The sequence below is a fragment of the Talpa occidentalis genome, unplaced genomic scaffold, assembly GCF_014898055.3.
Source record: "Talpa occidentalis isolate TD23 unplaced genomic scaffold, MPIMG_talOcc4v2.1 talOcc4.14, whole genome shotgun sequence".
NCBI lineage: Eukaryota > Metazoa > Chordata > Mammalia > Eulipotyphla > Talpidae > Talpa > Talpa occidentalis.
The window spans coordinates 90,519,515-90,541,292 of record NW_023601433.1 but is presented as its reverse complement, the minus strand read 5'-3'; the positions used below and the strand labels follow the sequence as shown (position 1 = coordinate 90,541,292).

General features: G+C 67.0%; 2 protein-coding genes across 2 annotated transcripts in view; one reads left to right on the top strand and one right to left on the bottom strand.

Moving 5' to 3' along the window:
• Window positions 1-234: 234 nt before the first annotated feature.
• Window positions 235-6,684, top strand: ANHX (anomalous homeobox). Its single transcript, XM_037509879.1, has 9 exons — window positions 235-483; window positions 1,650-1,777; window positions 2,306-2,429; window positions 2,731-2,929; window positions 3,226-3,340; window positions 3,892-4,182; window positions 5,802-6,008; window positions 6,417-6,507; window positions 6,598-6,684. The coding sequence occupies exons 1-9, from the start codon at window positions 235-237 to the stop codon at window positions 6,682-6,684; spliced, it is 1,491 nt and encodes a 496-aa protein (XP_037365776.1).
• Window positions 6,685-20,600: 13,916 nt separating this feature from the next.
• FBRSL1 (fibrosin like 1) overlaps window positions 20,601-21,778 on the bottom strand; it is a 32,728-nt gene continuing 31,550 nt past the window's right edge. The window contains exons 19-20 of the mRNA XM_054694684.1: window positions 20,763-21,216; window positions 20,601-20,681 (exon numbers count right to left, since the gene is read on the bottom strand). Of these exons, the coding sequence (XP_054550659.1) occupies window positions 20,601-20,681; window positions 20,763-21,216 (535 nt within the window). The remainder of the gene's footprint in view (window positions 20,682-20,762; window positions 21,217-21,778) is intronic.

Below are 21,778 nucleotides of genomic sequence, written 5' to 3'. Positions count from 1 at the left end.
CCGCGGTTGTGCCCCGCCCGGCTTTGGCTGCCCAGCCCCGCCCCAGGTGCCCTCCAGCCGCGCGCAGGGGCCGTGAGGGCCCCCCCGGCGCTGCCCCCAGCCCCCCACGCGAGAGCCGCCGCGGCGGGCGCCCGGGAGGAGAGAGCCCCGCCCAGCGCTGCCTTGGCTTGGGAGGCGACGGCCGGGGCCACCGCCGGCCCCTGACCGCGCGCCGTTGGCCGCAGGCCCGCGAGCATGCAGAGCTTCCTGACCCTCCTGCGGGCGGGCGGCGGCGCAGGCCCGCCCCTGGCCGAGCTGGCGGCCCTGGCCGGCCGGCTGTGTCGGGACATGCAGGACGACCCGGCCCAGGTGCAGCCCTTGGTCACCGCCGTGCTGGACAGCCAGCTGCGCCTGCAGCTCCTGGACAACGTGGACGTGGCCCTGGCGTGTGCGCGTGCGCTCGCGCGGCAGGAGCAGCACCAGGCCGCCTGCCGGCTGCTGGAGGTAGGCCTGGGCCCCGGGTGCTCAGGGAGGTGTGCGCGGACCCGGCCAGGACGTCGGCCACCCCGCTAGAAACTAACCGCGAGGGTCAGGCTGCCCTGCCCAGAATCCTCCACTGACCAAATCTGAGCCGGGGGTGCTCTGCTCCGGGAGCTGGCGGCCGGCAGGAACAGGAGCTCTGCGGGGGACTGGGGGTGGCCAGGCAGAGCCCAGAAGCCAGGGGATCTCTGTCAGCTGGGGGTCACTGGAGCCTGCGCTCACTGGACACCAAAGACTGGCTACATGGGCGTGTGCCCACCTGCGGTCTTCAGCCCACGCGAGGTGCGTCCAGGCCGGGGCTGAAAGGCAGGCTCTAGCCCAGCTGCTCTGGGGCGGCCATCACGTCCTGTGCTGCTACCTCCAGCAGTGGGGGGCTCTGGTCCTCCCGCAGGCCCAGAGGCTCCCAGTCAGGGCTGGGCCTCCCTCCTGACTGTGGCACAGTCCTGGACAGTTCATGGGGAGCCCACCTTCAAGATGCTCCCTCATTCCAGCTCTGTTTCTACTTCTCCCCAACCCCATGAGGTGACTCCTGCCCACTCTCGGGCAGCGCCCAGAAGCAGGAGCTGCACAGGCGTGGGGGGCAGCCAGCGCCTATAGGGCGGCCCAGCTCCAGGCCCTGCCCGACGTGCTCCAGCTGCATCTGACCTCCTTGATGCTTCCTCTGCCTCAGGGCCTTTGCACGTGCCACTCCCCTTGCCCACTGGCGCCGCCGCCTGCTGACCCGCGGTGTCTGGAAGCTGTGGCCGGTGCAGGGGCAGACTTGGACACACAGCAGGGCCGGCGCCCCCTGGCTATGCTGGCCCCCAGGGTACTGCATGCCCCCCAGCCTCTGGGTCCTCCGCAGTCCGACTGTGTCTCCGAGTGTGGGTCCCGTGCTCTCCCCGGGCGAGACCAGGCCTCCCTCCCACTAGTCCGCAAGCGGGGGCAGCAAGGGGGCCGCCCTGGGGGGGAGGCGCTGCCCCCCTCCCCGACTGGGGCGCGCCTGGCCCTCCGCTTCCCGGGCAGCGCGGACAGGCTTGCTGGGGCCGGTGGTGGCAGCTGGGGACCAGGGCGCGCGAGTGGTGGGGGTGGCGGCCAAGGGTTCGCAGCCTCGGGGCGCGGGGGCGGGACTCAGCAGGCCTCTCTCGCAGGGCTGCCGGGCGCCCGGGGGCAGCCAGGAGCTGGTGCAGCTCTGGCACGACATCCACTACCTGCTGGCCGCGCGGAGGCTGGGCGTGCCCACCCTGACGCCCGTGCAGCGGTTCCGCTGCCGCAAGAGGTAGGTGGGGCGGCGGGGGCGGGCGGGGGGCGCGGGGCGGGCTGGGGCGGGGGGGGGCGGCCGCGTCTGCCTACGTGAAGGGGGGCCGCCGGGAGCCTGAGCCCCGGAGGCCGAGCGAGCCGGCCGCCCACCCCGTCCTCCAGGTGCTGGCGGTGCCGGGCGGCGCCCCGTGGTCGGCGGCTCTCGGGGTGCGGGGCAGCTCAGCAGGGCCAGGGCGCTGCGCCCGTAGGCGGCTCCGGGGGGCTCAGGGGGGCGGGCGTGCTCGGCGGGGGCGGGCCGCTGCGGGCCGGCGGTCGGGGGGCCGGGGTGGGGGCGCCGAGGCCGCAGTTCTGGGGTCTGGCGGGAAGGCCCCGGCGCTGTCGGGGAGAAGCGGCGAAGCTGGCCGGGGCCGGGCGGGGCGGGCCGCGGGCTGTCCTGGCGTCGGGCCGCAGGTCCTGCGCGGGAGGTGCCGGCTCGCGGCTCGCCTCTGACGGCAAAACCCAAACGCGGGCGAGACCGCGCGACCCAGGGGCCCCTCGCGCCCCGCAGGAACCCCCCGCCGCCCGCGCTCTGCCCCGACGGCCCGCGGAGCCGCACCTTCCCCAGGGAGGTGCGCCAGAAGCTGCAGGACTTCGCGGCGGGCGTGAGCGCCAACCCCGGCAAGGCGGAGCGGGTAGGAGCGCGCCCCGGCCCGGCCCGGCCCCGGCCTGCCCCTCGGCCCCACGCTCCCCGGCCCCGCCCGCCCCGGGCCCCACGCTCCCCGCCCTCCCGCCAGCCCAGGGGCACCCCCGCCGCGTCCCTGGGGCGCGCCCCCGACCCGGGCCGCCCCAGCCCCGGACGGGCGCCGCCGCCCCCAGCTTCCCGCCGGCCGCGAGCAGGGACGCCCCCCCCGCGGTGGCTTGGGGGTCCCAGCGCCCCTGGGGCGGGGCGGGCGGGGCGGGCGGGGTTCGCGGCAGCGGGCTGTGCCCGGGCAGGAGCGGCTGGCGCGGGAGACGGGCCTGCGCGCCGAGCAGGTGTCCAACTGGTTCGCCAACTTCCGGCGGCGCCGGCGCGCGCGGGTGCGGAGCTCGGAGGCCCCCGCGCCGGACCCCGGCGGTGGAGAGCGGGGCGCGGCGCCCCTGCAGCCCCAGGCGCCCCCCGCGCCGGCCCCGGGGGCGCGGACCGGCCTCAGTGGTCAGGTGAGTGGCCCCCGCCTCTGAGAGCTGCTCCCCGAGAGCCCTTGGGGTGTCCTGCGTCCGGCCCAGCTCCCCGCACCCCGCGCGCAGCCGAGACCCGCCCCCGGAGGCCGCGCTGCGCTGGCGGGTGTGGCCGGCTGCGGCCCGGGCTGGCGGCCGCCGTCGCTGCTGGGGCCTGAGACCGGCCTCGGGGCGCATGGCCGGGCGGCCCCGCTGCCCCCTCGGTCCCGCCGCGGCCGCGCTCGCGGCGGGGGCCGGGCGGCTCCTCGGCCCCATCTCACCTGCTTCCCGCAGGGCGCGAGGAGAGCGGACCCGCGCCCGCCGCGGAGCGCCCCGGAGGGTCGTGGGAGCTGCGGCCGCCGGCCCCGGCCTTCCCTGGAGCCGAGACGCTGCCGGCGCCGCCGGCCAGGTGCTGCCCCGGGAGGGGGCGCGGCCCGGAGCCGAGGGAGGGGGCGCGGCGGGGCCGGCGTGGGGGCGGGCGCTGCGGGGGGGGGGGGGCCGGGGAAGCGCGGGCGGGGCTCACCCCAGGGCCGGGCACCTCCCGCGACCGGCTTAGCGCGGCGGGGCCGGAGATGCCAGCCCCGGTCCCCCCCCCCCCCCCCCCGGCCCGGAGGCTGAGGGAAGGGGCGGGGGGCTGCGGCGGGCAGGGCGCCAGCAGAGGCTGGACACAGCCCTGGGGCTGCGAGAGCCGCGGCCACTTTCCCGCTGGCCTCCAGGGCCGGTCCTGCCGTCCAGGGCGTCCCCACCGCCGAGCACTTCACCGGACACAACCGCCCCGAGTCTGCGGGAGCAGCGTAGATGGGGCCTCTCTGGGGCCACGCAGGACGGCCGTGGGGCGTGCACGGTGCCCACTGCGGGGGGGCTGAGTCTGAACCCGGATTCCCTCGCCGGGCTGGAGTCTTCTCCAGGCCTCAGGCCCGCCCAGGGGACCTCGCTAACCCCCGCGTCCTGTGTCCCCAGGCTGTACCACGAGGCCCCTGGCCATGAGCCGGCTGCTCTCCCTCCGGTCTGCCCTGGCCCGGGCCTCTGCCCTCTGGCTGCCGGCGGTGACCTGCTGGGGCCCCCTCTGGCTGCCCCTGAGTCGTGGCTGATGCCTCTTGCTCTGGCGTCCTGCACAGAAGTCTCCCCAGCGCTGGTCCCCGGCCCTGTGTGGCCTGCGGACACCACTGCCGCCATGGCCACAGTTGCCCGGAGCCAGCTGGGCACCACAGGTGGGTCCACACAGAGGAGCTCACGAGTGCCCCAGCGGCTGTGACCACCACGGTCGATTGAGGCCGCTTGGCTGGGCCCAAGGAGGGGGTTCACCCACACACACCCCAGGCGTCCTTCATTTAATTTATTTTGCAAATTAAAGCTTGCCAGCAGCAGACTAGGGGAGGGAGGGGCGGAGCGGGGTGCTCTGCAGCGGCTGCCCAGGCGCCCCCTCCCCATCTCTCCACCCAGGGGGGCCCTGACGTCAGTCTGGAGGACACCTGTGCAGAGCGCCCGTGGGTGCAGGCCCCCCCGGGGGCTCTCTGATATCCCTTCGAGGGGAGGGCTGGGCCTGCCCCCTCACTACCCAGAGGGCTCCGTCCTGTGCCCTGTGCGGGATTTCCAGGCGTCTCTAGTTGCCCTGCTGGAGAGTCAGCTTTGCAAGGTCACCCTGGGGTCCCTGCCTGTCCTGAATTTGCCGTTGATGCCTGTGCTGTTCAGCCGTGGAGACAGAATCTGGGTCTGGAGGCGCATCCTTGCGCTGGGGGCTGATCTGGTCCTGTGCAGCTTCCTTTGGGGCTCACCTGGCCCCCTTCTTTGGGGCTTTTTCTCCTTAAAGCCTGCCGCTCTGAAATTTCACAAGTCGGTCCTAGGTCGGAAGCTTGGTAACCCGCCCAGCCGTCAGTCACTTACAGAACAACTTTAAGAAAAACAGAGCAGCCCCCACCCAGACCATTACGTGCTGGCGTGTCCCAATCCCTGGGCCAATCCCAAAATGTTAGCATTTTCTTTCACGCCTGCGTTTCGTAACTCTCCTGTCTCCCTGCGTCCCCCTACCACGGCGGACTGTGCCAGCTCTTTGGAGACAGCTCCATGCTGAGGGCCCGGCATCCTGCCCGAATCTGCAGGCGCCCACTGGGCCCCGTTCTGTGATTTTTCGCTCCAGTGGGAAGAAGGCGGGGGCCGGGACCAGGACTGGACCTGCTGTCCCGAGGCTCCCATGGGCACAGGCTCACGTCTGCCCTGCTGGCGGCCAGCCCACCCGGCACCGGGGTCCCGCACGTGTGGGGTGATGTTCTCTGAAGCCTAGGCCGCCCCCCAGGGTCCTGCCCTCTGCCCCCATGGTCTCCACCCTGGGGCTGCACTAAGGCCTCTGCTGACCTGTGGCCTCCCCTCACCAGGGCTTGGGCCTCTTTCTTCTGTCCTGGGGGCATGGAGAACCCTTCACCCACCCTGTGAGTGGGGATGCTCAGGGAGCGCAGGGGCTGTTTGTCAGGCAGTGTCCTTGATGTCTGGAGGGGTGCAGCTGGCGGGCGCCTGGATGCCCCAGGGCAGAGGTCGGGGGGCCTGAGGTCTGGGCAGTCGGCCTGGGGCTGCGGATAGGGTTGGGGGGTCACTCTGGCAGAGAAAGGGTGGACAGGGCACCCTGACCGCCTTTGGCTTTGGGCAGAGGTCGGTGGCTCCGGCCTGTCTTGCAGGGAGACCTGGGGCAGACCCGGGCGCGGGGAGGGGAGGGGGCGGCTGCGCGAGCATCTTGAGGGGGGGCAGAGATGGCAGCTGGGTGAAGGGAGAAACCCCAAGGCTAGTGGCCTGGCCCCAGGGCGGGGTGTGACCGTGGGCCGGAAACCGGGTGGCCAGGCTGCACGGGCGCGGTGTGCGGCCCCTGGGTCGGGGGACAGGAGGCCGCTGCAGTCCGGGAGGGCCCTGGACGACCGAGCCCCGCGGGGGCGGCGGGATGGGGCCGCGCTCTGCCCGCGCCCCCGCCCCGCCGGGCACCCAGGCGTGCGCTCGTCCCGTGCAGGAGCCGCGGACCCGCCGGGTGGTGGCCGCCCCGGGGCCGAGACGGGGGCCTTCCTGGGGGCGCCTGGACCCGCCCCCGGCCCGAGGTGAGCCCCGCGGTTTCCGGCTTGGCGCCGCGGGGGGCGGCCTTCCCGGTTGTGGGGGGAGCGCGGCCCCCGGGGCGCCGGGGGGGGGCGGGGGGCGGCAGCCGGGGGCGCGGCTCACCTGCGCACGCCCCGGGCGGGAGACCCGAGTGCCCGACGCTCAGGCCCCGGCGGCCCGGCGGCCCCGCCGTCCTGCGCCCGAGGCGGCTTCGGTGCTGGGGCGCCCGGCCGCCCGCGCTCTCCGGTGGAGGCTCCTGGGCGCGGCTCCGCCCTCCGGCCCCGCCGCCGCCCGAGCCTCGCTGCCCGCGCGACGGGCCCCGAGTGTGGCCGCAGCGCCGCAGGCTGAGGGCGCCCGGGCTCGTGGGGTGGGCGGCGGGCCTGTCCCCACCCGGCCCTTCTCCAGCCCCGCAGCGCTGGCCCCGGCCGCGCCCGCCCCCCGCCGCCCCGAGTCTGCCGCGGAGCCGACCCCGCCCGCCCGCCCCAGGTGAGCCCCGCCGCCCAGGTGAGCCCCGCCGCGCCCGCCCGTGGGGGGAGCGACCCGCGCGGGCCCGGGCAGGCCGGCTGCGGGCGCCCCACGGACTCGTCCCCGCAGGTGCGGTGGCCCGAGGGCCAGGCCTCCAGCGACGCCTTCTGGGGCGCCAGCATGCTGCTCGCGCTCGCGGGGGGCGGCCTGGACTGAGCCGCCCCGCTCCCGCCTCGGCTCAAGTTTGCTTTCGGCCCCGCTGTTGGGGGAGCCCTTGACAGACGCTGGGGGGGCCGGGGCCGAGCTCACACTCCGGCCCTGCGCTTCTGGGGGCGCGCGGGCCCCCGACGGGGTCTCCCCCGGGCTCCAGCGTTGTTTGTGACGCGATGTTCTGCTTGATTAAAGTCCATGTTGCCAGCGCCCCGCCTTCTCCTGCGCCCCTCCTGGCGGGACGGCCCGGCTTTGGGGTTTGCGGGGACAGGGGTGGGCGCCCCGCCGGGAGAGGGGGACGCCCCAGCCTGGGGGAGCCTGCCACCCCCGCGGTGTCCGTGGGCAGCGGGGGCGAGCCCGGCCTGGCCCGCGGGGCCCAGGGGCAGTGGCGGGGCGCCCCCTCCCGCGCTGGCCTCCCCCGCGCCGCCCGGAGCCCCAGTTCCCCGCGGGCAGGACCCGGAGCCCCAGTTCCCCGCGGGCGGGCGCTGGGCCCTGCGGCTGGACCCGAGAGGAGGGCCCGGCGGGGAGGACGGAGCTTGGCCTGTCCCGCCGGTGGGGTGAGGCCGAGGGGCCCAGCAGGGGCGGTGGCCCTGTGGGGGCTCCTGCCCTGGGTGCACCCGGCACCGGCCTGCAGCGGGCGGCCACCAGCCGTTCCTGGCCACAGCGCGACTGTGGATGAGGCCTGTTGCCCTCCCCACCCCCTGCTGCAGTCATTGAGCAGATTTGGGTGCCACGAGGCCCACGGTTCGGTTGCGCCGCGCCTGCCTGCCCCCCTGGCGGGCCTGCAGGGCTGGGGTGGGGGCAGCCCTGGTCTGGAGGCCACGGGGTCCTGGTGGCCAGAGGTGGTCAAGCAGCACCTGGTGCCTCTTCCCAGCCTCCGGCAGCCAGTGCTCTTGACACGGTGTGCGTGGCGCCCGCCTCAGGGGCACCTGCCAGACCCTCAGGTCCACTGAGGCGGTGGGGAGGGCACAGCCAGGTAGGTGCATGACCCCAGGCTGCCCCCGTCCCTGGCCAGAGGCCTCCCCCTGCCCCGGTGGTGGCCCTGCAGGCCCCCTGGGGGGACACGGAGGCTTCATGATTTTTCCTTTATTTAATGAATCCGAGCAAGGTCCAGCCCGGCCTCCTGGATCCTGGCGCTGCAGGCAGGGCCTGGCCGCCCGCGCCCGGGCAGAGTCCTGGTGTGGTCTCGGCCTTGCCTGTCCTCTGGGCCAGCAGTGGGTCCCACGGACCCGCCTGGGCTCTAGTGCAGGTCAAAGCCGGACTCTAAAGAAAGAAAAGAACGAAGACAAAGATGGGCTTTCCTTTGAACCCCTGGGGACCTGGTTGCCGACTGAGGCCCCTCAATTCTGCTGCGCCTCGTGCTTCCTCCGGGCTCCGCTGGATTCCCCGCCGGGGCCAGTTCGAGGCCTTCTGCCTCCTGCTGCTTCACTCTCCGCAGCCTCCCTCCGGGGTCTCTCTCCTCCTGCTGGGGCCACCCTCCCCTTGCCCTGGGGATCCCTCCTGCAGCATGGTTTGGAAACATTTTTGGGAAGTTTACAAGTTCATTTAGGAAGGAAGCTGGCCCAGCGCTGGCTTCTTATTACTGTTGTTTTCAGATGTTGGCAGCAGTTGGCGATCCCCTCATAAAAAATCAGCCAAGTCGTTTTGGGTAATTTTCAGACCTGTGGCGCTATGGGGAAGGGACCTTTTCCTTTAAAAATCACACCGCGCTGGGCCTGCCTGGTGGTGCAGCTGGTTGAGCGCAGGGCTGTGGAGCTGTCCGCGGCCTCGGCAGTGCCGGTTCCATCCCCGCTGGCCGCGGAGCTACTCACAGGGCGCAGCAGACTCTCCTGTCCGGCCCGCTGCTCCCCTCAGCAGTGGATTTCAGTCCGTCTGCCTGTTCTGCTCCCCGCTCTGTCTCTGGTGGATCCTCACCCTCCTGCACATCTGGCCTGTACCCCGGTTCTTGAATAAATAAATCTTGAAAAAAAATAAATAAAAATCACACTGAGCTGACCAATGCTGTTTGGGGGTAGCGAGGCAGGAAGCAAGGAATTGGATCCAGGAGGTCAGGAGCAGGGTGCCCCAGCCCCCAAGTCCACTTCTCTGCCTGATTGAGAAACGCTGGGCTGGAACCAGGAGGGTGCCCTTACTGGCCCCCCAACCCCACTGACCACCCCCCAACCCTAGGTCACTTAATAGTCTGGAGGGTCCAGGCAGCAACACTGTGGCACTGCGCTGGCATGGGAAAGGCTGCTTTCAGGAAGGCTGGCCAGGTCGTGTGGGTACTCTCAGTGGGCCTGGGTAGCCCAGGAGAACCCCACAGAGGACATGAGGGCTGAGACAGAGAAAGGGGAGCAGAAGAGGACCATGCAGTGGGCAGCAGCTGAAACCACAGTAGGGGGATGTAGGGCGCGCAGGGGGCTGGGAGTGCAGAGGGCCCGCCTCTGCGCAGGCGGCCAGCCCCACTCCGGGGGCCCCAGCGGCTGGGGTTCACTCTAAACCCCTTGCCCTGCGGCTGGGGCGCCCCTGGGCAGATGGCTGGCCCGCCTGGAGGGGCCCCCAGTTGGCCGAGGTTCGCCCTGGGGGTCTGACCAACACTTCTGGCAGCGTCAGTTTGTGTCCCCGCCGGCGCCTGCCCACGGGTGGGGGGTCTGCAGCACCTGGGGCTGCACCTGGCGGCTTCTCAGCTCTGCTCCGTCAGGTGCGGCCTGTTCCCCATGACAGGTGCCGGCGGCCCGTGCCTCTCTCGGAGTGGGGGTGTCTGGAGGGGATTTGAATTTCCTGGCAGCGGGCGCGGTCACGTCGGGCTGCTGCCCACGGTGTCTTCGGGGCTCACGCTGCTCCTGGAGGTGAGTGTGCGCGGAGGGTGCGGGTGACGCCCGCGTTGGACACACGCTGTGCAGGTACGTTTTTCGATTCTGGGGGTTGCCTTATGGGTTTTTGGGGTTTTTTTCAAGGTTTATTTATTTATGCATACAAGAGAAGCCCCGGCCCGGGGTGGGTCTCAGGCAGGCAGGCAGCCACTGCCCACGGAGGGGGAGCTGGTGGACAGGAGGACGCTGCCTTGAGTTTGTTCTCTGCATCATGATTCCAATGGCAGCGACATCTCTCATGCAGCTCAGGCTGTGCTCAGCTTCCTGACAAGAATCTGGTGACCATTTCAAGTGTCTCCCATGGGCTTCCCTGGGACGCAAGGGTTAAACACAGCACCGTCAAGCTGTCACCAGCACGAGTTCCACCTCTCCTCCGCGCCCCCCCACTCCCCCACCCCAGGAGCAGCCCACAGGGCGCAGCAGACCTGGCTGGGCATCGAACTTACGCGCCCGCAGTGGCTGCTGCTACGCTGAACCCCTGCGCCACCAGGGAGGTCCAGGCTGACTTTGGGCCTTTTTTTTTTTTTTTTTAAGATCTATTTATTTATTTATTTACACAAGCACTGGGTACAGTCAGAAGCGCAGGAGGGTGAGAGAATTCACCAGAGCCAGAGCGGGGAGCGGAGCAGGCAGAAGGACCAAAGTCCACTGCTGAGGGGAGCAGCGGGCGGCAGGAGAGGTCTGCGCGCCATGGGGGACCCTCCTCTGGTGGCCGGGGAGCAGCCGGGGATCGAAAGGGCGCTGCAGAGGCTGCGGGCAGCTTCGCAACCCAGCGCTCAACCGCTGCGCCACCGGGGAGGCCCCTGACTTTGGGCTTTTTGACTGTGATCTCTGCCTAAGTGGGGGGTTGCAAGCCAACAATGGAACAACAGCATTTAGAATAGCAAATGTCTGTCTGGCTGCAAGGTCAAAGAGCCTTCAGAGTCACTGGGAACTGCTGGCAGCACTAATAATGCATACTTGGAGATAACCTGGGTTTTTGCAAGGTCTGGATCAGAAAAATAGACTTTGTCTGCATTTGCAATGATTTGCTGTTGGTAAATTGTGGCTACATCATTTGTTTGGGCACGTTTTCCATTCCAGTTCTGGATCTGGTTGATTGCTGGTCTAAGATTCCAAGGGGGACTCCCTGGTGGCCTAGGGGTGGAGTCTCACCAATACCAACCAGCAGGCCTGATTTCTATCCTGGCCAGGGAGCTGACCCACAAGGCACAGCAGACCTCTCCTGTCTCCCCGCTGCTCCCCTCAGCAGTGGATCTCAGTGGGCCTGCCTGTTCTGCTCCCCGCTCTGTCTCTGGGGAGTCCTCTCACCCCCACCTCTGGCCTGCATCCCAGCTCTTATATGCATAAATAGATCTTTTAAAAATGATTAAATATTGTTGTTGCTGCTGTTTTCTAATACTTATGACAAATCTTCCCAACAATCTAAAGCATAATTTGGTAGTCTGTCGCTTGGTTGATCAGAGGGGATTTTGTGAAACCTCAGTAGAGCTCCTGAGACAATTGAAAGAGGTTCCCCCTTTCCTCCTGGGAAAGGCATTAGATAAATTTGTCCTATTTGGTTTACCTGGTAAAGTAAAACTAAAAGGCAAGCATTTGGTTTTCTGAAACGTGTATAAAATCTTTCAGTACCTGATCTGTATACAAATTGTCAATTTTGAGTGTTGTCCTGCAATAGTATATACTTCATGGTTTAATAGCTGGAAAAATTGTTTCTTAAAGAAATAGTTTCTAGGGTGGCACAGTTGAGCGCAGCACTGTGAGGCTGTCTGCAGCCTCTGCAGCGCGTGTTCAATCCCCGCCAGCCTGGGGAGATACCTGCATGGCACAGCAGACCTCTCCTGTCTCGCCCGCTGCTCCCCTCAGCAGTGTATTTCAGTCAGTCTGCCTGTTCTGCTCCCCGCTCTGTCTCTAACCCTCCCTCAATTCTGGCCTGTGGCCCAGGTTCTTGTATGAATAAATAAATCTTAAAAAAAAAAAGTTTCTATAAGGAGACCTCAATTGAGTCCACTTGATAGACCTTTGACAAAGAAAATTTCCTGCAAGGGACTAAATAGAGATAAACCTGATTTTGACACATTTTCCTTGACATAATACAGGTGATTTTTTTTTTTTGCATTTTGTCTTGACTTAAAGTTTCCTTGTTTTAACTGACTAGGATAGGATTCTGTAGCAATGTTAGATTTTTTTTGATAAGCAGAGCTAACTTGTGTTTGCATTTTCTCTCCCCTTAATGCCAACACATATGGAAAAGTGGTAGTAATTTTTACTACTCATGGCAGAGTATTTTTGCATAACTTCAATAGGGAATTTTGTCTGCTTCACCTAGAAAATTGGAAACATGTTTCATTGGTGACTTTGGTTGGAATTCTTCCGTAAAGTTGAATTTGAGCTGAACCAAGAGGAGGAGAACCAGCTGCTTTGTCTGTGGGTTCCAGAGGCCTCCGAAGAGAATGAGGAGGCTGCCCCCATGGGCAGGATTGAACAACCCAGAAAAAGAAAAAATCTTGGTAACCTCAAGAAAAAGAAACCCCAGGTGAAGCTGATGAAACCGACTTTGTTCCTGCAGCAGCCTGCGTGGACTGGCTGTCACATGTTCACTCTGATCCTGTATGGAGTATTCTAGCAAAGCCAGTTAAAATTGCTCTTTGGTTATTCTGCCCTGGGGATTTATGCAAAAATAGGTAAAATGGTCTGAAAGTAGATTTAGTTTACAAATATTTTGCTGGACTGTTTGATAAAATTGAGGTCAGAGTGGAAAGAAATTGTTTTCAGATAGGTTGAACCAGTTTCAAGATTTTTTCTTTCTTACAGTAATTGAGATACATTTGCTGTTTCGTTTTGGCTAATGCCTCCTGGTGCTTTTTCTTTCGCCATGGACTAATAGACTAACTCCCAGGAATGAAGGACTGTCACACTGGACATTCATGGACAATACTGGTGACTGGTTGTTTCTTCTCTAGCATACACTGAAACCCTGCAAAAAGCTGTCTCCTAAGGCTCCATCCTGGGATGTGCACTTGAAAAACAACAAAGGGGGAGTCTAGAGGATAATTTGCCCCTAGGTACTTATTCACAAAGTTTTATTTACTTTAAATTTTTTTAAAGATTTATTTAATATTTATACAAGAGCTGGGGTATAGGCCAGATGCGCAGGAGGGTGAGAGGTCTCACCAGAGACAGAGCAGGGAACAGAACAGGCAGACTGACGAAATCCACTGCTGAGGGGAGCAGCAGGGAGACAGGAGAGGTCTGCTGCGCCCTGTGGGTAGCTCCCTGGCTGGCTGGGAATAAAACCCGCGCTGCAGAGGCTGCGGACAGCTTCACAGCGCTGCGCTCAACATGCTGAGCCTCTAGGGAGGACCAACTCTTGTTATTTTAAAAGCCCTGTCTGCCTATTGCAGAAAACTCTTTGTGTTGAGGCCAGGCTGATCTCCCTGTAAAAGGGGGCCACCCTATCATTCATTATACTAACCCTTGTTTTTTCTCATCTGTGACTCTGCATAGTCCAGTACAAAAGCAAACGAAGAAGCTGTGGGAGCGGAAATAACTGAACGCCGCCGCCATATTCACTGTCAAGGCTGCATTAAAGAACAAAGAAGGGGGGAATGTTAGAGATCCCTAAGGCGGGAAGTGCTGAGACAAGGAGAATGTCGGGGTCGTGGCTGGAAGACTGGCCCGTGTCCAGACCACAATGTCCTTTCCTGTGTCGGCAAAGCTAAGCCTGAGAGGGAGGCAACATTAGACAGGGAGTAGAATATACCTGATAACACAGAGCCTTGGCGGTGAATGTGTGCCTGGACCGGCCAAACGCTGAGAAAATGCTTCACTGTCTAGTAACTAGCCAGGAGGGGAGGGGGCGGTTTGTAGCAATGAAATTGAGTTGCACCGGGCGCTAGGGACGCCTGAGCTCGGAATGAGAGGCCCAGCGTGCCCTGGGTCCTGCTTCTCTCTCTCTTTTTTTTTTTTAATAGAGGCATGTTTTATTTATTTGTTTGTTTTTGTTTATACAAGCACTGGGTACAGTCAGAAGCGCGGGAGGGTGAGAGAATTCCCCAGAGCCAGAGCGGGGAGCAGAGCAGGCAGAAGGACCGAAGGACACTGCTGAGGGGAGCAGCGGGCGGCAGGAGAGGTCTGCGCGCCATGTGGGACCCTCCTCCGGTGGCTGGAGAGCAGCCGGGGATCGAACCGGCGCCGCAGAGGCCGCGGGCAGCCTCGCAACCCAGCGCTCAACCGCTGCGCCACCGGGGAGGCCCTGGTCCTGGTTTAAGAGAACTTAAACCCTATTTTGTGTCTGTCATTTATTTCAAGGTTCTTTCGGGTTCCTCACCTTAACCCTGCTCACTGGTCTCCAGCAGTTAATGATAATAACGTCTTGTAAAACCTTCACAAGGAAAGAAGAATATTTTTGTGGACCATTTGGTTTCTTTCGTGTGGTAGCTTTAAGCTATTTGTTATTTAAATCACTATTTTTTTTAAAAAAAATTATCTATTTAGGGGCCTCCCCAGTGGCGCAGCGGTTGAGCGCTGGGCTGCAAAGCTGCCCACAGCCTCTGCAGCGCCGGTTCCATCCCCGGCCGCTGGCGAGGGTCCCACATGGCGCGCAGACCTCTCCTGCCGCCCGCTGCTCCCCTCAGCAGTGTCCTTCGGTCCTTCTGCCTGCTCTGCTCCCCGCTCTGGCTCTGGGGAATTCTCTCACCCTCCTGCGCTTCTGACTACCACTGCTTGTATAAATAAATATATAAATCTTTTTAAAAAAATTATTTATGCATACAAGAGCTGGGGTACAGGCCAGAGATGTGGGGGATAAGAGGCTTCCCCAGAAACAGAGTGGGGAGCAGAACAGGCAAACTGACTGAAATACACTGCTGAAGGGAGCAGCAGACAAGACAGGAGAGGTCTGCTTCGCCATGTGGTGGCTCCCTGGTTGGCCGGGGATCGAAGAACTCCTGCTGCAGAGGCTGGGGATTGCTTCATAGAGCAGTGCTTAACCCCTTGTGCCACCAGGGAGGCCCTAAATCACTATTTTTTAATGGAAGCAACTTGACCCAAAACCTGTCAGAAGTTTGAGACACATTAAAAGTTTAATGAGACCCCGTGTCTTCTCTTGGTTAACACTGTAGTCTAGGACTAAGATAAGCTTTCAATAAGAGTTGCTCCAAGTCCTGATGTCTCATCCTGGGTGGGAATTTTTGGGGGTTTCCTTCATTTTAAGGGAGAGAATCCGCCATAGAGTTAAATTATGGGCTGACTGCTTTTAGTGGTAGCACATTAGGACAGATGAATCGAGTAACTTTGCTTATATATAAGCTCAGGAGCGGCCAACATTTATATTGTTAAATGCCATTTTTTAAAAAAAGATTTATTTATTTATTTATTTATTTATTTATGCAAGCACTGGGTACAGTCAGAAGCGCGGGAGGGTGAGAGAATTCACCAGAGCCAGAGCGGGAGCAGAACAGGCAGACTGACGAAGAAATCCACTGCTGAGGGGAGCAGCGGGCGGCAGGAGAGGTCTGCGCACCATGTAGGACCCTTGCTGGTGGCCAGGGATCGAACCGGCGCTGCAGAGGCTGCGGGCAGCTAAGCAGCCCAGCACTCAACCCCTGCACCACCAGGGGAGCCCTTTTTTTTTTAAAATGCCATGTGTTTCTTTTAAATTTTTTTGTAGTTACATCAATATTGAGTAAATTGTTGGTATAGTGTCCACTTTTAGTTTCTCAGTTACTAGAATGTGCATCCCCACAAATAGTGAAACAGTTTATAAAGAACCTAAAGTGATATAACAGGAATATAGGGAAACTGTAGGGTAAAGAAAATGTCAGGCTTTTCTGCCCTCCCGCCATCAGGATAGATGATGGATCCTTGTCCTGAATGCATGCCTGATGGCGGCACCTGGAGTAGGGTGTGGGCCTAGGGAGATGGGATTCAGCTGAGCTAAGACTGTGCTTTTTAAGGGCGGTGTCATGGGGACGCCAGCAGCAGCAGTAGAAGCCGAAGCCGAAGCCGAAAGAGAAGCCGAGAAGCAGCAGAACCAACGCCAGAGAGCCCAGATAGAGTAAAGACTTGCTGGGGGCTGGGAGGCCTGTCAGCCTCCCAGCCCCCCAGCCAGCACCCCTGCCTGCCATATGCCTGGTGAACCCCAATAAAAGACCTGCAAAAAAGCCACTGAGGACTCTGACTCCTCCTTTACCCGGTCTGCATGGGGTCAGAGAACCTGCACCGTGTCCAGTTCTGACCCTTTACAGAAACCAAATCCATCAGTGTAAAAAAAAAAATAGTACAAAACACAACAAAGCAGAAACAGGTAATTATAAATCAGAGACATACTGCAGAGGAGGAGGAGGAGGGAGAGGGATCAGAGGGGAGGAGGGAGGAGCACAAGCGACTGTGGTGATGGTGCCGGGTGCCCTGGCGAAAAATTCTACGGGGACTCACCCTGAGGGGGGGAGCATATCATTTAAAAAAAAATGGGAAAAAATATTATGTGAAAAAAAGAACCTAAAGTGAGACTTAAATAGTGTTGAGTTAACTGCATCCAGGTGACAGGAAAAATAAAACACACTGGAAGATGGAAAAAATACTTCAGAGAAAATATTTTATACAAGTTTACGCAGGCGCGTTCTCCTAAGCACCAGGCATCATGAAGTGGTCAGTGAGCTCACCGAGAGGTCAGTCCTAATTGCTCTGGGGTCATGAAGCGGTCAGTGAGTTCACTGAGAGAGCAAATCTAATTACTTGGGGTCATGCAGAGGTCAGTGAGTTCACGGCGAGGTCAGTGAGCTTGGGAGAGCCCTCACTGAATTCTGAGTTGGATCTCCTAGTCACTGGGGTCACGCAGAGGTCAGTGAGTTCACAGAGAGGTCAATCTTAATGACTTGGGGGTCACGCAGATGTCAGTGAGATCACAGGTTATTCCTAATTACTTGGGGTCTTTTTTAAAAAAATATTTATGCACACAAGAGCTGGGGTGCAGGCAGAGCAGGCAGAAGGACTGAAACCCACGGCTGAGGGAGCAGCGGGAGACAGGAGGGGTCTGCGCGCCATGAGGGTCAGCGCCCTGGCCGGCCGGGGATCGAACTCGTGCTGCAGCGGCTGCGGGCAGCTCCACAGTGCGGTGCTTAGCCCGCTGCGCCCCCGGGGAGGCCCCTACATTTCTTTCAATGTTTTTTTTTTTCTGTTGTCACGTCCACGGTCGCCGTCAGTCGCCGCCGCGAGGCGGGAGGCCCCGGACTGCCTCCACCGCGCGTCGCTATCGCACCTGTCCTCGCGGCCCCGCGGGCCTCGCTGCCCGGACGGCGGCCCGTCCGCCTCCGCCTCCGCCGCCTTCCGCTGCTGCGCGTTCGCCTCCCTTCACAGACCGACGGGGGCGGCGTGATTTGGAGCATTTCCGCCTTTATTTTTGATTTTTAAACTACTTCACACGAGGCATCCGTCGCCACTGAGCCGGCGCCTCCACCCCACGCGGGCCGCGCCCCCCGCGCCCGCACCTCCCTCCCGAGGCGCCGAAAGGCCGAGGCCGGAGCCGGGAGCGGACGCCGCCGGGAGCGCCGGGCCAGGGGCCGCCCGCCCGCCCGCTCCGGCCCCCGCGGCCCGCGAATCCCGCCGGGGCGCAGTCGCGCTCCCCGCCTTCGAGGACCCGCCCGGCAGGCGGCGGCGGGAGGAGCGCGAGGCCGCCCCCCCGCGGCCCCCCCCCGCCCACAGGAGTCCGCGGGGCGCGGGAGCCGCGGCCGAGGAGGACCCGAAGGAGCCGGGAAGGCGGAGACCAGACGCGCCGGGGTGAGGGGCGGGCGGGGCGCGCCGGCCGGGGGTCCCGAGGGCCGGAGCGCGCCCCCGCGCCCGGCCCCGCCCCGCCCCCGGCCCCGCTCCGCCGGGGGGGACGTCGCGCTGGACACGGGCCGGCCCCGGCCGCGCTGGCCCGTCTCGCGCCGCCCTCGGGCCCAGCACCGCCCCTGGGGCCGCCCCTCGCTCTGCCCAGAACGTGCCGCCCGCGCGGGGCTCGGCCCGCGGCTCCCGCCGCCCCGTCCCGGGAGGCGCGCCCCGCGGGCCCCGAGCCGGCTTCCCTGGGCGCCCGCGTCTGCGAAGCCGCGATGGCCGCGGCCGGCCGGACACCGCCCCCCGCCCCCCGCGGGCGCCGTCGGGGCGCGGGCACAGGCGCGGGGGCCGGGGGGTTGGGGGGCGCCCCGCGGAGGCCCCGCCGTCCTGGGACGCGCCCGCCTGGCGCGCGCGGGCCGCGGCCGCTGGAAGAGGCGCTTCTTCCCGGCGGGGCGACCTCTGGGCCTGGCCTGGGGCCCCACGAGCCTCCCCCGCGGCGGGGAGGGGCGCCTCCGGGCCGCCGCCCGCCCCCAGGGCTTCTCGCGGGCGGACCCAGGCCGCGGCCCGGGCAGGGCGCGGGGCTCCGCCTCCGCCGGGCTTGTCGGGCTCCGCCGCGCGCCCCCAGCGTCCGCGGCGCGGGAGGCGACCATCGCGCGGCGAGTCCCGGGGCGTCCGGGCCCCGCGCTGCCCCATCTCGGGGTGCGGCTGTGCCCGCGGAGGCCGCGGCAAGTCCCGGCGCGGGAGGGCGGGGGCCGCGGGGCCGGCGGCGGCGGAGACGGGCAGGGACGCCGGGAGGGCCGAGGGGCGGCCGCGCCCGGGAGGCCCGGAGGGAACCGGAGAGGCGCGGGGGCGGCGGGGGGAGCCCGGCCCCGGCGGGCGACGGGCCCCGCGCGGGGGCAGCGGTTCCCGCGCCCCAGACCAGCCCCGACGGGCCCTCGCCCCGGCCCGGCCCGGCCCGGCCCGGGCGTCCCGGCGCCTCCCGGTCACCGGCGCCCCGCGGCGTCTGCGGTTCCCCGCCGGCTCGGGGGTGACCGGCCTCCCCGGGCCTCCCCGGGCCGCGCAGCCGCGCCCCCACCCCACGAGCCCCGCCCCTCCCCGCGCCCCACCCTCAGCCCGCCGGCTCCGCCCCCATTCACCAGCCCCGCCCCTAGCCACGCCCTTGCGCCACGAGCCCCGCCCCTCGCTGCGCCCCACCCTCAGCCCGCCGGCCCCGCCCCTCCACCAGCTCCGCCCCTCATCACGCCCAACTCTCAGCCCGCCGGCCCCGCCCCTCGCCGCGCCCCGCCCCTTGGTCGGCCCCCTTGCCTTGCCCCCCCAGCACACTGGGCCTGCTCCTCTCTTCGCCAGCCCTGCCCTCCTTCGGTAGCGCCGCCCATCGCCACGCCCCCGCGCCCTACTCCGCGCGCCCCGCCCCCTCAGCCCGCCGGCCCCGCCCCTTGGTCGGCCCCGCCACGCCCCCGCCCCACCCCTCGTCGGCCAGCCCGCCCCAACCCCGCCCCTCGCCCACCGGCCGCCCCCCCGCCCCCCCCGCTGGGGTCAGGTCTCCTGCCCAGCCTCCTCCCGGGCCGGGCCGGGGCCTCCGAGGTGCCGGCCTCGTGTCCTCGGTGTCGCCCTGGTTCGCCGCTCCCGCAGCACCCGGAGCCCCGCCCCGTCCCGGGCGACCCGCCTGAGCCGAGGGGGCTGCGCCCGCTCCTCAGGCGGCGAGGCCAGGACGCGGACCCGGCGGGGTGGGGGCTCCGCGCGCTGGCGCTGCCGCCGTCGGGGCGCGGCCGGGGGTGCCCTGCCGGGGCCCCGGCCCAGCGGGGCGCGTCCGCGGGGTGGGGGCAGCCGAGGTGGGAGAGAGAAGGGGGAGAGGCCGGGGAGCTCAGGGCGAAGACTTGCGGGGCCTTGGGGGCCTGCACCCCGAAACCGCCGCCCGCGGGCGCTGGCCGCTGCCCACCGGTGAAAGCCCCATGAGGGCCGGGAAAGCCCCGGGGGCTCCGCAGCCCCTTCCCCCGCGCGACTCAGGGACCCCCAACCTGCCCCTCCTGACTGCGCGGGGTCCGGGCACCGGCGAGGGCGCCCCTGCGGGAGTCCCGGGGCGCGCTGGGGAGAGCGACGAGGACACGCGGGCGCGGGGCTCCCGGGCCGGGCGTCGCCCGAAGGGTCGCCTGGAGGCCTCGCCCCGCGCCCCAGGCCGCGCGTCTTCTGGGGAGGCCCGAGGCGGCAGGGCCGGGGTCCCCTGGGGTTCAGAAAGGAGGAATGAAGCCTGGGGGGCCCCGGGGTGGGGGCTCCCCGCGCGGAGGGCAGCTCGCCAGCCGCAGGCGCCCTGTCCACGGCCGCGCCGGGCCGCCCGTGGCCAGCCGGCCACAGCAGGACGCGCCGGCGCGCCGCGGGCTCCTGGGGGGGCTCCTGGGGCTGCGCGGGGACGACGCGCCGCAGGGTGGGCGCATCCGCCGGGGCAGCGACCCCCCACGCGCGCCCGCCCGGCTCCGCGGGGGACTCGGCCTTCCTGGGAGGGGCGGCGCCCCCCTCGCGCGGCCCCGCTGCTTGGTCACGGGCAGAGCCGCCCCGCGCTCCCTGCCCCGCTCGCCAGGCCCCGAGCCGCGGCCGTGGGGCGGGCGGCCAGGCCCCCGCGGGGGAAGGCGCGAGGGCGGGCGCGGGCCCCGACGGCCCCAGGACCCCGCCTCGCCTCGCTCGCCTCACCCACGCGCGTCTCCACCCAGGCCGGCGCCGCCCCGCCCGCGAGAAACCTCCCGGGGCGGCGGGCGTGGGCGCGGCCGGGAAGGGCACCGCCCCCGGCCCGCCCCGCCCCGGCCCGCCCCGCCCCGCCCCGCGCCCGGCAGGCTGGGGCTCGGCGGGCCGGGCCGGGCCGGGCCGGGCCGGGCAGGGCGGGCCAGCGGCCCCGCGGGCTCTCGGGACGCCGAGTGAGTCCACCGGGCCGGGCACTCAGCCTTCTCGTGGCTTTATGTCAACGGGCTCTGACACTCGCTCACTGTGTGTTCAGGAACCACCGCGGCGGCAGCGCGCGGACACGCCTGCGGCCGGCGGGGCGGGGCGGGGGCCGGCTCGGGCACGCGCGCGCCCGGGCTCTCCATCCACGAGGCCCGGGCCCGGCCCCAGCGCCCGCCCGAACGGAAAAGCAAGAAGCTCTTTCCTCTGAATGTCTACAGAGCATAAAATTAAAAAAAATACAAATCTCTTAAAAACGCTCCTCACCTGCGGGGAAGGCGCGAGCTCGAGTCTCCCCGGCGCCGGGGCGGGCGCGCGCGGCTACCGCGCCTCCACCTCGGGGGCGCCCAGCGCCGGGTAGTCGCGCGCCTCGCCGGGCCCGGCCCCGAGCGGCGACGTCCTGGCGCGCGCGGGCGGCGCGGCCACCAGCGGGGGCGGCGGCGCGGCGGGCCCCGGGCGCGCGCCGTGCGGGGCGCCCCGCGCGGGCATGGGCGCCCCGCCGTCCGGGCGCGCGTCCCGCCGGCGCTCGGGGCTCCGGGCCAGGGGCTCGCGCTCGCGGTAGGCGCGCTCGCGGGGCTCCGGGCCGCGGAACGGGTCGCGCGGCGGCTCCCAGGCCGGGCGCTCGCGGCCCGCGGGGCCTAGGCCGAGCGCCGGGGACAGGCCGCCCCCCGGGGGCTCGGGCGCGTCGCCGCCCTCCCGGCGCTCCTCCTTGACCCTCGCGTCGCTCCGCTCGGCCAGGAGGCCGGCCAGGCGCAGGCCCGAGGGCGAGGGCGCACCCCGGGCCGGAGAGCGGCTCTCCTTGGCGCGGGCGCCCGCCTCGCGCTCGCCGGGCACCCCGGGCGGAGCAGGCTCGCCTTGGCCTCGAAACAGAAGGCTGCAGATGGGGTGGCCCGCCGGGGAGGCCCGACTCAGCCGCAGAGTCTTCTCCAGGAGGTCCCTGGGGAGGGACGAGACAGACGCCCCGCTCAGCCCAAGGGGGGACCCCAGCACCTCCCCACTCCCAGCTCAGCACCCAAGGGCCCCCCTCACTATGCCAGCCCCAGGCCCTGGAGGGGTGGGGCCCCTCAGCAGCCTGGCTCCCGTGGGCACCACTGCCCCCCCAACAACTTCCGGGCAGGGCCACAGGGTGCCTGCCTCCCGGTGCCCCCCTCCCGGGCCTGTGACAGCCCCTCCAGCCAGGCCCACGGCCACACCCAGGACTCCTGTGTCCCAGCTCGGGCTGGGGAGGGAGTGGGATCCGGGGCCCCTGGCGCCCCCGAATAGGAGTCCTGCCTCCCCAGCCCGGTTTGGGGGGCTCCCCACTGGTGCCCCTCCTGGCCTGGGCCCCTGGTGGTCCAGCAGTCCCCACCTGGGCAGTGCAGCACCCCCTGCGCCTGCCGCACCCCCTTCGCCACCCAGAATTGCCCAGTGTGGTGGACAAGCGCCCGCCCTGGACAGCTCCTGTCCCTCGGGTTCCCCAGGGCAGTGCAGGGGCTGGTGTCCCCCCACGGCCCTGCCCC

What these genes read in the sequence shown, in the direction of transcription:
- ANHX (XM_037509879.1), top strand. Translation starts at nt 235, where the DNA reads ATGCAGAGCTTCCTGACCCTCCTGCGGGCGGGCGGCGGCGCAGGCCCG. An exon ending in CCGCCTGCCGGCTGCTGGAG is followed by an intron (nt 484 to 1,649) that starts GTAGGCCTGGGC and finishes CCTCTCTCGCAG; the next exon opens with GGCTGCCGGGCGCCCGGGGG. An exon ending in ACCCCGGCAAGGCGGAGCGG is followed by an intron (nt 2,430 to 2,730) that starts GTAGGAGCGCGC and finishes GTGCCCGGGCAG; the next exon opens with GAGCGGCTGGCGCGGGAGAC.